A 13,260-nucleotide genomic window follows, 5' to 3' on the forward strand; every position below is an offset into this window, starting at 1 on the left:
CTTAGAATTTATATTACTGAGACCTAGAACTGGGGGTGGCATTTACGTTATAGATGTCTATGGGCTCCGGTAACCACTTAACACTAGGTGGGGTGTGAGGTCGTCCAGTCATCCATGCAAAAAAAAATCTATACCTAACTCAAGACGAAGTCTTAGTTAGATTGACGGCGTTGATTTTAAATAAATTAAAGTTTAAAAGAAATAGGAACCGAGTTTGCTTGACAAATATTTCGGCACAAAAACAAAATCGAATCAATATTCGTCCGTGATCTAAACTAATCGTACTGTATTGTTCCAGCGGACCCCTCAATGTTCAAGGAAAGCGGAGTACCGTTCGCGTCATTCGAAGAGTTAGCGCAGGAAGCTACCAGCCACTCAGCCGACGAACCAATGGATGCGGAGACACTGGCGCCACTTACAAGTGACAGCATCGCTATCGTACTCTACACTTCTGGAAGCACCGGCATTCCGAAAGGTACATAGAACTCTCTTACATTTCTATTGTTTTTCGATAATTATGCGTCAGTTAAAGGGTCCATTACCCAGCCACAATTACCTCCTATATACCGATTTAACTAACTAAGACCTCACGGAAGATTTGTGCGTCGTCTGATTACCAAGCTTAAACCTTCGAGGAGAACTACTTTTCTCAAGGATCTGACGGTACCGAATTTGTTCAGAAAACCTTAATCTGGTGCGGTGGGTCGAAATTCACCCCCAACGATATTTCCATCAGAGCGTCTTTTTTTTTTGCCCTTGTAGGCAGACGACCGCACGGCCCACCTGATGGTGAGTGGTTACCGTCGCCCATGGACTTCAGCAATGCCAGGGGCAGAGCCAAGCCGCTGCCTACTATAAAATGTATTTTTCATAGTTTATGTATGAAAGTCTATCAAAGATCTGATGATGCAGGTGTGCGTTTGTCGTACTCGGCAATCTGCAATCGTCTCTGGTGGCAGTTCCGCACGTTCCCCTACTCCGACTCCGAAGAGATCTGCGTTTGGAAGACCGCGCTCACCTTCGTGGATTCCGTCTGCGAGATATGGGGACCGCTGCTGCACGGGAGAGCCTTGCTAATACTGTCGAGGGAGACCACCAGGGATCCTCAGAAACTTGTCAACGTCCTCGCTGATAATCAGGCAAGGAATTTTTCTATAATGCGATGGTGATTTAGAACAGGTCGGTGGGTCGCGTATCCGTTCCGGTGGTAGATTCTGCGAAGCACTGCTCTTGCTAGGGCTAGTGTTAGCATCACTCCGGTTTGAGCCCCGTGAGCTCATCTACTAGTTAAGGTTACGCTGAAATAGCCTCTCAAGGCTATCAAAAAGAACAGGAGGGCCCGTGAAAATACATTGTATGGGTTTAAATGATTTAAAATACATTGCTTCGTTCATTTAAAACAATTGAAATAGAGGGCGTCCATAGCGGCTTGACTGTCATTGCTCGTAACTTTTTTATTGTCTTCGGGTGCAACCTAGCTTACAGCTCATCTGGTGTTAATTGGTTTCTAGAGTAGATAAGTCACGTCATTGTCAGATCTCCTCGCAGCAGATCTACCACGAATGGGCCTCTGCATCCGGGGTCACAATACGGCCCACCTCCAGTACATACATTCCCCGGGATTTCCTCAAATAACTTCCGGTGTACAAGGAACTTTCATAGGTCCGATGGCCTTGGATAGTGTTAAGGAAACACGCCCAGGTCACGATAACGTTCAACCAGGGAATGCATAATTCATGAGAGCGATTATGTTTTAATGGCTTTCGATTGACGCTTGTAATGTAGTCAATCAAAATTAGTATTCATTGTTCAGGTTAATCTGTGTCGCGTTGCAAAGTAATATGTGGTTTTTAAGTGAAAATCTTAAGTGTATATAATACGCAGTTAATTAATTATTAGTGAATACTACGGGTCTACAAGGAGAAGTCTTCGAAGTAGCCAGTGACAGAAAATGATAAGTGAAATTTTATTGTAAAAAAAAGCGTGGGGTACAATCATTTTTTCTTACACTATTTTTAATACAAATTTATTTTCTATTTTTTAGTTCAATTTCAATTTTTTCAATATATTTTTTTTATTAACAGATTGAAAGACTCGTGTTGGTTCCAACTCTGCTACGTTCCATCCTGATGTACCTGGCGTTGGGCCCCGCCTCACGACCGCTGCGGCGTCTCAAGCTGTGGGTCTGCTCCGGGGAAACCCTCAGCAAGGAGCTGGCTTCGGAGTTCTTTAAGTACTTCGGCAATGAGGACGGATACAAGCTCGCCAACTTCTACGGAAGCACTGAAGTCATGGGCGACGTGACGTATTACGTCTTGGAAGGCAGCGACCAATTGGATTTGTACCCGACTATTCCTATTGGTGAGGACTTTTTTTTTATAAATTGCAAACACGAGGAAATTCTTTGAAGTCGTGGCCTAAAAAGGATAAGACGTCCGGTGCATTCGTATCTAGCGATGTACCGGTGTTCGAATCCCGCAGGCGAGTACCTATTTTTCTAATGAAATATGTACTTAGCAAATGTTCACGATCTGCTTCCACGGTGAAAGAATAACATCATGTAATAAAAATCAAACCCGCAAAATTATAATTTGCGTAATTACTGGTGGTAGGACCTCATGTGAGCCCGCACGGCTAGGTACCACCACCGCGCCTATTTGTGCCGTGAAGCAGTAATGCGTTCCGGCTTGAAGGGTGGGGCAGCCGTTGTAACTATACTGAGACCTTAGAACTTATATCTCAAGGTGGCTGGCGCATTTGCGTTGTAAATGTCTATGGGCTCAAGAAACCACTTAACACCAGGTGGTCTGTGAGCACGTCCAGCCATCCAAGCAATAAAAAAAAAAGCTGTTGTCAAAGTCCAAATACATTATACAACGTCAATGCCACTACCCGCTGTCAGACTTGAGGTGGACGTCTCAAGTAATTACGCAAGTTCAAAAATTTTGTGGGTTTGACTTATTGCTTCATCGTGGAAGTTTCAAACACGAATTTTGTTACAACAATTGGTACCTGCCAGCGGGACTCGAAGTCCGGCATAGCTACCCCGCTCGATGCGAACGCACCGAGCGTCTTATCTGTTAGGCCACGACGACTCCTAGTAGATCCAGGTTTATGGTTTTAATGATTAACAATAATCTATATATTAATACGAGAAGCAAAAACTTTGTATCCATTTTTACGAAAATTGCGCGGACGGAGGAGTTTGAAATTTCCCACGCTTATAGAGAATATAGAGAAGGAGTGCAGAATGTTAATATTTTTTAAACTATGAATAAAAAATAAATTAAATCTATAAAAAACAAAACATTACAGACACTACCATGTACTTTACAAAACACATAATAATATATTTAAACTATATGTTTATTGTCAAATGTTTGTTATTCTTTAAAGTCCGTAGTCAAATTGAGAATAGATTAATATTATATTTCTTTAATATTATTTGTCTTTAATATAGTCTTGGTGAAATCTGTGATTATAGGAAGTAAAATAAATAGTCTTCGACAATAGAACCATAATAATGTTCAAACTTACAATTTCCATGAATTATAGTCGAATTTCGACTACCGCGGGACTACTAGTATTAATTATTTTTTATTTATATTTATTTAAAATCTTATTAATTACATAATATTTTTTAAAAAAAGTTATTAAAAATACGATTTTTAAAAAACACTATATAAAAATAGATTGCCGCTGATGGCCGTGTCTACGACACAAACCACCAGTGGTTAGGACTCCAGAGTGAGAAACCTCCTCACAATGCGTGCAGTATCGAGGATTAATTATTTTTATTGTTAGCCATATCAGATTTAGAAATTCATTACAATATCGTTTCACTGATTACAGGGAGGCCCTTGGACAATTGTGCGATATACCTGTTGGATGAGGAGTTGAGCCCGACCCGTGATTCCGAGCCGGGCGAGGTTTGGGTCGCGGGAGCTAATCTAGCCGCTGGATACGTTGGAGGCGGCGGCGCGAACCGTTTCTGTGATAACCCTCACGCCACTCAACCTGGTAAGATATGATCGGTATTTTAATTCGCGTAGAACAGTGGACAAGCTCGCGGTTCTAATCGGACCTCACGTGACCGATGCAAGGGAGGAGTGAGGCTCTAATGAAATACATACTCAACAAATGTTCACGATTGACTTCCACGGTGAAGGAATAACATCGTGTTATAAAAAACAAACCCACAAAATTATAATTTGCGTAATCACTGGTGGTAGGACTCTTGGGAGTCCGCACGGGTAGGTACCACCACCCCGCCTATTTCTTCCGTGAAGCAGTAATGCGTTTCGGTTCGAAGGGTGTGGTAGCCGTTGTAACTATACTGAGACCTTAGAACTTATATCTCGAGGTGGGTGGCGCATTTATTTTGTAGATGTCTATGGGCTCCAGTAACCACTTAACACCAGGTGGGCTGTGAGCTCGTCCATCTATCTAAGCAATAAAAAAAAAAGGTCATAAAACAGCAACCTCCTTATTGAATTGTTTTCGACGACTCAGAGGAAGTGTCACGGACGTAGCAAGCCGAATAAACGCTGGTTGGGTGAAATGGCGACAGGTCTCTTAATAGCATGCGATCGTAGAATGCCCCTTCAGGTCAAGGAGAAAATTTACAAATCGATCATTAGACCTGTCGTGCTGTATGGATCTAAATGTTGGGCGACGAAAGTAAAGCATGAAAGAGGAATGCATGCGGCAGAGATGCGAATGTTGAGATGAATGTGTGGAGTGACAAGAATGGACAAGATAAAAAATGAGTATATCAGAGGAAGTGTGAAAGTAGCTCTGGTAATTAAAGAGCGGACGGTTAGCGTAGTATGGACATGTGAGGCGTAGAGAGGAGACGCATGTGACTAGGAGATGTATGGAAATGGTAGTGCAAGGTAAAGGGGGAAGAGGTCGACCGAAGAAGACATGGATGGAGTGTGTGAATGATAATATGAGAGAGAGAGAGGAGTGAGTGTCGAAATGACGGCTGATAGAAGAGAATGGAAGAGAAAAATTCGCTGTGCCGACCCTACCTAGGGGGATAAGGTGGAGAAAAAGAAGAAGACATCACAAGCTCCAAACGTGACGTGTTTAAAAAAAAACTAAAATATCAGTGTAGTAATATTCGACTGAATATTTCTGGGCTGATGGTTGTCTCGGTAGCCTAGCAACATGAGGGAGACCATGGGTCTAAGTAAATAGGTAGGGTCTTTCATCAAACGAATGCCGTTATTTTGAGCATAGATACACTCGAGAGCAATGAATTCGGTTCACTTCAAAAAACCTATAAATCTCGGAAACTAAGAATGCTAGCTTAATGAAATAAATTGTGTTTAGTAGACAATTAAATGCTCCTTAAATTAAGGTATTAAAACTTCTTAGTTACTGCAAGGTTATGTCATAAAAAAATCAAATTTGAAAAAGGGACACTTTCGAAGATGGAACTAGGAAATTACTGCATTTGATTTTGCTTTTGTTTTCTAATCTATCAATTATGTGGGTATATAAACCATATTGATAGTTTTCAATATTTATTATTCAACATGTAATCATGTCGCTTACAACTGAAGAATGAACCAGAAACCTCAAAAACATACCTTAAAAAGGTTGAAAGTACGATTCAAAATGTTGCCAGATTTCGTGTGCTCTGTGACAAGTAACGGTATTGCCATAAAAAAAGTATTTTTTTCCAGAATTCCAACGTTTATACCGCACAGGAGATTTCGGGACTCTTGTTAAGGGCGCGGTGCTGTACGCCGGTCGCACGGACGCCCAGGTCAAGATTCGAGGACACCGCGTGGATCTGCTGGAAGTGGAAAGAGCGCTGGCCCAAGTCCCAGGAGTTGACAAGTGTATGTGCAATCGGATATAGAAGTATTCGCATGTAACTGTACTATATTGGACATTTTAAGAATTTTATTAATGACTACCTGTATCCGTCCGCTTCGCTGGGCATTATTATTTCTCACCCCCATAAAGATTCTCATCATTAACGCCCCCGCAACTGGTGTAGGGAGTCCAACACTCATATAAATAATAAGTACATGTATTTTCTACACGAATACTAAGTTTCAAGTCAATCGGATGCATGGTTCAGTAGTTATAACGGAACATCCGTAAAAACCACTGTAGATTTTTATATATTAGTATAGATGAGTTAATGTTATGTTTTTAAATCAATTTATCAAAATCAATATTATATGTACGTACATAATAATAAGCATCTATCTATCCCTATCGATGGAATTTTTAGAATTAGAATTTATCAATTAATTATCAATATGAGATGGAAGTCTAACTTGTTTTTTTTATTGCTTAGATGGGTGGACGGGTTCACAGCCCACCTGGCGTTAAGTGGTTACTGGAGCCCATAGATATCTACAATGTAAATGCGCCACCCACCTTGAGCTATAAGTTCTAAAGTCTCAGTATAGTTACACCGGCTGCCCTACCCTTCAAACCGAAACGCATTACTGCTTCACGGCAGAAATAAGCAGGGTGGTGGTACCTACCCGCGCGGACTCACAAGAGGTCCTACCACTAGTAAATATATAAATATATAAGTAACTAGCGACCCGCCCTCGCTTCGCTTCAGGGACTATGATTTATTATTGATTTTATTGAATTTTCTTTTATACAAATCTGAACATAAGTAAATTATGTAATAATGAAAGCGGATTGCTTGTAGTACCACCATTAGGTTCTACCACGTGACTCTCAAAATACTTTGTCAGCACCGCCATTCCCCTATCCCCTATCTATTGCCTAGTCACTTCTGCCTGCTTCTGGCAATTCGTAGAGCTAAAAATGTACTTTACGCCCTTTCAATTGAACCTTGCTAACGTATTTTGCAATTTTTCAATATGCTTACTTACGTTGAAAGTTGGCATAAAATGTTCTTGAATAACTTTTGTAGGTCCTCCTCCTCGCGTCGTTTTCCTCATTACTGAGGGTCGTGACTCCCCCGCTGCGTCAATTACTCCCGCACGATTTCCCTCCATCTGCTGCGATCCTTAGCTTCATGAAGGGCATTGTGGAAGTTGATGTTTAGAGAAGATCGTATTTGGTCCGACCATTTCGTGGGACTGCGTCCTCTGGGTCGTTTGCCATCTACCTTTCCTGTCACCATCAGCTGTTCTAGATTGTGACCCTCTTTATGAGCTATATGTCCGAAGAATTCCAGCACCCTACGAAGGCATTGTAGGTCCAAATTACGTTATTTAAAAGCAATTATTGTATTGCTGTCCATGAGTGCTTACAATACGGCATCAGTAAAATTGAATGTGATGACGTACGTCCGTTGTTATATGTTGATAATGTTGTATGCAGGCGTGGTGCTATGCTACGGTTTGGACAGAGGCAACCCTGAGATCCTCGGCTTCGTCACAACCAAGCCGGGCGCCCGGACCAGCGCGCAGCACATCGAGGGCAAGCTCAGAAGCGCCCTGACCCACTACATGATGCCACAGGTTAGAACCTGGTCATCAGCAGCTTAACTGGAACAACTTTTTTATTTTTTTATTTTTTATTGCTTAGATGGGAGGACGAGCTCACAGCTCACCTGGTGTTAAGCGGTTACTGGAGCCCATAGACATCTACAACGTAAATGCGCCACCCACCTTGAGATATAAGTTCTAAGGTCTCAGTATAGTTACAACGGCTGCCCCACCCTTCAAACCGAAACGCATTACTGCTTCACGGCAGAAATAGGTGGAGTGGTGGTACCTACCCGCGCGGACTCACAAGAGGTCCTACCACCAGTAACGACTGTTCTGTTAATGACTTAAATTTCAACCGAGAACATTCTGAGCTTTCCTTAACGAATAAAATAAATAAATAAATAATTAGAAGATATGATTCGAATTTAAAACGACACCTCTTGAAGTTTAAATTTGTGTTTCCTGGGCGAATCCTCGGAAGATGGATTTATGAAGCATATTTTTTTATTCAAAAGACATCCATCCGTCTTCATGAAGTTGATAAGGCTTCCGTGCCAGCAGCAATCTTTCATATCAAACAAAAAAGGTCTACTTATATGTGCCAAAGCTTCTCATAAAATCAATATATTAATACGTGAAGCAAAAACTTTGTATCTCTTTTTACGAAAATTGCGCGGACGGAAGAGTATAAAATTTTCCACACTTATAGAGAATATAGAGAAGAAGTGCACAATGCTAATTTTTTTTAAAAATAACGCATAAAAGATACATTAAATGAATAAAGAAAACATTACACACACTACATACCATGTATTTGACGCACACACGCATGCATACTATTTATTGTCAAACTTTTGTTCTTGACGTCTGCGGTCAAATTGAGAATAGATTAAATATTGTTTGTCTTTATTAATATTTTTTTATAGAGTAGCCTTGGCGAAATTTGTGATTATAAAAGTATAAAATACAATCATAATAGTGTACAAACTTACAATTCCAATTAATTATAGTCGAATTTCGACTACTGCGAAAATTATAGATTAATTAATACTAAAGGTCCCCTCTAGTATTAATTAATCTATAATTTTCGGATGTAATACCAAATTATTCCATCAACGAAGCTGAGGCAAAGAGCTTGTCTCGGTATATGAGTCTAAATCATAAAATATCCAATTGAATCTTTCAGGTAATCGAGGTTGAAAGCATTCCTCTGCTGGTAAACGGCAAAGTGGACCGGCAGGGTCTCCTTAAGATGTACGAGAACACGAACAACAATGGTAAAGAAAAAACACCTTACTATCTTAAAATTTCAATTATGGAGTTAGTAGCAAGCCTAGCTAGTACAATCAGACTAGATTTTCATAATTACTTTTTTTTTTGCCCTTGTATGCAGACGAGCGCACGGCCCACCTAATGGTGAGTGGTTACCGTCGCCCATGAACTTCAGCAATGCTAGGGTCAGAGCCAAGCCGCTGCCTACCGAAACTATTACTATTACTATAGAAATGAGACCAGCATAGCTATTACAGCCCACCGCCCACCTGGTGTTAAGTGGTTACTGGAGCCCATAGACATCTCGAAAGTAAATGCGCCACCCACCTTGAGATACTGGTGGTAGAACCTATTGTGAGTCCGCGCGGTTAGGTACCACCGCTCTGCCTATTTCTGCCGTGAAACAGTAATAAGGGCGGGGCAGCCGTTGTAACTATACTGAGATCTACTGAGATATACTGAGATGCGGTGGCGCATTTACGTTCTAGATGTCTATTGACTCCAGTAACCACTTAACATCAAGTGGGCTGTGAGCTCGTCCACTCATCTAAGCAATAAAAATAAAAAAGATATAAGTTCTAAGGTTTCAAGTATAGTTACAAGCTATGTATCAGTAATGGCTCGTCTAAGCCTCAGAAGAAAGGCTCAGGGTTCTTGTCGTGTCTTAGACTGTGTGGTTCGTTTTGCAGACGACGCCGAGGTAGCCGTCGACATTGACTGCAGTGGCGCGGGGCTCGCGGACCTGGAGGCAGCCCAGGCCCTCTTGGAGACGGTGGGCGCCGTGCTCGGCAGGGCCGCCAGAGGAACGCTGTCTCTGAGGTCCGGCTTCTATGAGCTGGGAGGGAACTCTCTGAACTCCATCTACACTATCACCAAGTTGAGGGACAGAGGTTACTATGTGGGTGAGTCGATTAGCTTTGTGTTCAACAATTTTTTTTATTTCCCTTGTAGGCAGACGAGCACACGGCCCACCTGATGGTGAGTGGTCACCGTCACCCATGGACTTCAGCAATGCCCGGGGCAGAGCCGAGCCGCTGCCAACCGAAATGCACCTGGGTGTCGAGAACTTTAAAGAGTGATCAGTGCGTTTACTGCGAGGTTTTTAACTTCTCGATCGCGTAAAAGTTAACTCAATTTTATATGGAGCCCCTAGCGGAAAATGTATAGCTAACAACAAAGGACTTCTCAGTCTACTAAATTAACGTCACACCTTACAGTGCTCGCAGTGTATATAGGAACATAGCTCTGAAGGATGGGACGACCGTTATACAACTATTGAGTCTCAAGAGTGACGTCATCCACGTTGTGACGTCAACGGGTTTTGGTAACTGCTTAAAACCAATCGGTTCAATAACAAACCTTACACTTCAGTAACTAAATTTTTGTTTACAATGTTTTTTTGGGTTTTCTACGCAGAAATCAGCGACTTCCTGGGAGCTTCCACTCTGGGCGAGGTTCTGTCGAAGATGTCGACGGATCCTAATGGCGGCGCCGACTCGAAGGAGGCCACGTTCACAGCCGTGCCCATGAGGGATGAGCACAAGAAGGAAGTTATTGAGTAAGAACATTTTAAGGATCAGTTACATACCTGTCAGATATTTGTTTGACCGCTGAAGATTTTGTTCTCATAGTTTCTCATTGATTACGATTTAGGAATCAACCGAATCTTATGCATCCATCGGAGAAAAATTCGTCCACAGTGCGTTCTTAGAAATCGTTGCTCTCAATTTTTTTCCCTACTTATTTTCTGATAGCCTAGGGCGCTATGCCAACTACGCTACGGACGGGTAAGTCACAATTGAGAGAATTTGCTAACACTAACGTCTAGCCCTGCGATCCGCTGAGAAGTTCCCGAAAAGAGTAAATTCACCCACTGCACAGCCCACTGAGTTTCTTCCCAGATCTTCTCAGTGGGTCGCGTTTCCTATCCGGTGGTAGATTCTGCGAAGCACTGCTCTTGCTAGGCTTAGTGTTAGCAACGTAGTCAGGTTTGAGCCCCGTAAGCTCACCTACTTGTTAGTGTTACGCTGACATAGCCCCTCAAGGCTATCAGCTTAGTAGGGAAAAAATACCACCAGCGAGCGGCAGCCTTACACTAACTAATTCGGGTGAATGTTTATTCCTCTGCAGCATGGTGGAGTCCTCGTTCTACGAGAAAGCCGAGCTGGAGCAGTTCTTGAAACACGAGATCGAGACCAGGGACTACGCCGACTGCATCGACGCCTGCTGGCCGGCGCTGCTGCAGGCCGGACTGAGTGTCGTCCTCAATGACGGTAAGCAACTGGTGACCGCAATCTTGGCAAAGTCATTGAGCTCGACTGACCAAATCAGCACTGATGCTATACTTTAAGCACTATAATTTAGTTATAGAGATAAATGGGTTTGCCTTTAAGGCAACATCTATTAGGTCTGCTCAATATTAGTTAATTAACAATAAAACAAATTTAAACTAATATCGTTGAGAACGTTCGCAGTGGTCCTCCTATTCTAATAGGATATTTTAGATATATATTCATCTCTTTCCTACACCAACTAAATTGAAGATACGACTTCGGCACGACAGAGAAGTCTAGCTTTTTCTTAGGAAGAGAGACATAGACGAGGCGTATAAGACCTCATTTTGTATTTAATTAAGGTTTAAAATTGCATGTATTACGACAGTGAACAGCGAACCAGTAGCAGTGGCTTTGAACTTCGACGTGAGAGACGAACCTGAGATCGAGTTGTCTGGAGGACTCGCCAAGATCATGGGATTTTTGGAGTACGTGGAGGGTTCCGTGAGGGACACCATGCTGCCCCATGGGAAAGGTACGTAATGAATATGTATCATATGATATGATACTGTTTCTATGACTGAACGTTACATTGTCCAGAATCTGCTTCCTCATCGTAATTCCTCATCGTTTATTAATTGTACCATCAATGTAAGCCCTTATTTAGATAATTTATAGATATATGCACATTAAACTCAAAGTTATGATACTCTCGTTCTCACGAATCGTTTGTACCATATGTTCATGGGGAGTGCTCTGAGGAATTGTATGAGATGATACCATCATCTCGTTTATACCATCGCACCACCCGCCACCTGAGTAGAGTTCATCCATACTACCTGGAGCCACTGCGGTCATCTACAGTGCGTTTCCAGAGATTTTTTTGCCACGCACCATCCGACTTCGGAATCAGCTCCCCTTCACGGTGTTTCCCGAGCGCTATGACATGTCTTCCTTGCTTGTGAAGAGTATTAAACGATAGGCAGCTGCTTGGATCTGCCCCTGGTATTGCTGACGTCGATGGGCGACGGTAATCACTCACACATCACGTGGGCCGTATGATCATTTCCCTACATGGCAACAAAAAAATAGGTCACTGTGGTCATCATTCCAGGTGCTGTGCTGCATTCGTTCATGATGGCGACGAGTGAGCGTCTGAGCGCACGAGACAATGTGTCCGCCATCCGCGCTCTGGAGCTAGCCACAGACCGAGTAGCGAGACAGAGACGCTTCAGAGGCGTGTTCACGACCAACACGAGTCCGCTTACGCAGGTAATGTAGCCTTGAGAGGCTATTTCAGCTTCGCCCTAACATATAGGTGAGCTCACGGGGCTCAAACCGGAGTGTTGCTAACACTGGCCCTAGCAAGAGCAGTGCTTGGCAGAATCTATCACCGGATTGGAAAAGCAACCCACTGAGAAGATCCGGCTAGAAACTCAGTCTGTGGGTTAATTCGCTCGTCAAGCCCTTCGTCGCAAGCGACGGGACGATGACCGGTGCTTGTGGTACCTAAAAGCACCGTTAATGGGTCGGATCCGTAATGACGTGTTTTGGGCGACGTCGACTATTTACCATTCGGTCTACAGGATCGGGTGTGTAATTCCCAGCGGCCAAGACAAAAGGGTTCTCATGTCGTGCCGCCTTCTCAAAGTGGCGCAATGATGCCGACTGTAGATACTTACTGATTGATTAACACAGTAATGAAGTCGTCGTGACCTAAAGGATAAGCGCCCGGTGCAGTCGGCTCAAGCGTATATGCACAATACGTACTTAACGAATGTTCATCACGATTGACTTCCAAGTGAAGGAATAAACTCGCGTAATAAAAATCAAAACCTGTAAAATTACAATTTGCGTTTTTACTGGTGGTAGGGCGTTTTGTGAGTACGCACGGGTATGTACCACCACCCTGTCTATTTCTGCCGTGAAGCAGTAATGCGTTTCGGTTTGAACTGTTTGAAGAGCGGGGCAACCGTTGTATTGTAAAAACTGAGTACATGTATTTGGCTTTCTCGGTGGTGCAGGAGTTAGTGGCCTTGATTGTTGCACCGAGGGTCGTGTGTTCGATTCCCATATCGGGAAATCATTCGTGTGACGAACATATTTGTTTGCTCTTTGTCTTAGTGTTTATTATCTATATATTAATACGTGAAGCAAAAACTTTGTATTCCTTTTTACGAAAATTGCGCGGACCGAGGAGTATGAAATTTTCCACACTTATAGAGAATATAGAGAAGAAGTGCACAATGCTAATATGTTTTTTAAATAATGCATAA

The 13,260-nt window shown here is 42.6% G+C and overlaps 1 protein-coding gene across 2 annotated transcripts in view; it reads left to right on the top strand.

The window, feature by feature from the left end:
* The window catches only part of Ebony (ebony protein), a 71,519-nt gene that overhangs the window by 53,545 nt on the left and 4,714 nt on the right, over nucleotides 1–13,260 (top strand). The window contains exons 5-16 of one of the 2 annotated variants that reach the window (XM_038020524.2): nucleotides 299–475; nucleotides 913–1,139; nucleotides 2,085–2,361; nucleotides 3,853–4,020; nucleotides 5,694–5,852; nucleotides 7,330–7,469; nucleotides 8,626–8,716; nucleotides 9,401–9,613; nucleotides 10,128–10,269; nucleotides 10,842–10,984; nucleotides 11,373–11,519; nucleotides 12,099–12,256. In XM_038020524.2, the coding sequence (XP_037876452.1) occupies nucleotides 299–475; nucleotides 913–1,139; nucleotides 2,085–2,361; nucleotides 3,853–4,020; nucleotides 5,694–5,852; nucleotides 7,330–7,469; nucleotides 8,626–8,716; nucleotides 9,401–9,613; nucleotides 10,128–10,269; nucleotides 10,842–10,984; nucleotides 11,373–11,519; nucleotides 12,099–12,256 (2,042 nt within the window). 2 annotated transcript variants of the gene reach the window in all.

The sequence above is a fragment of the Bombyx mori genome, chromosome 26 (genome assembly GCF_030269925.1).
Source record: "Bombyx mori chromosome 26, ASM3026992v2".
Lineage (NCBI taxonomy): Eukaryota > Metazoa > Arthropoda > Insecta > Lepidoptera > Bombycidae > Bombyx > Bombyx mori.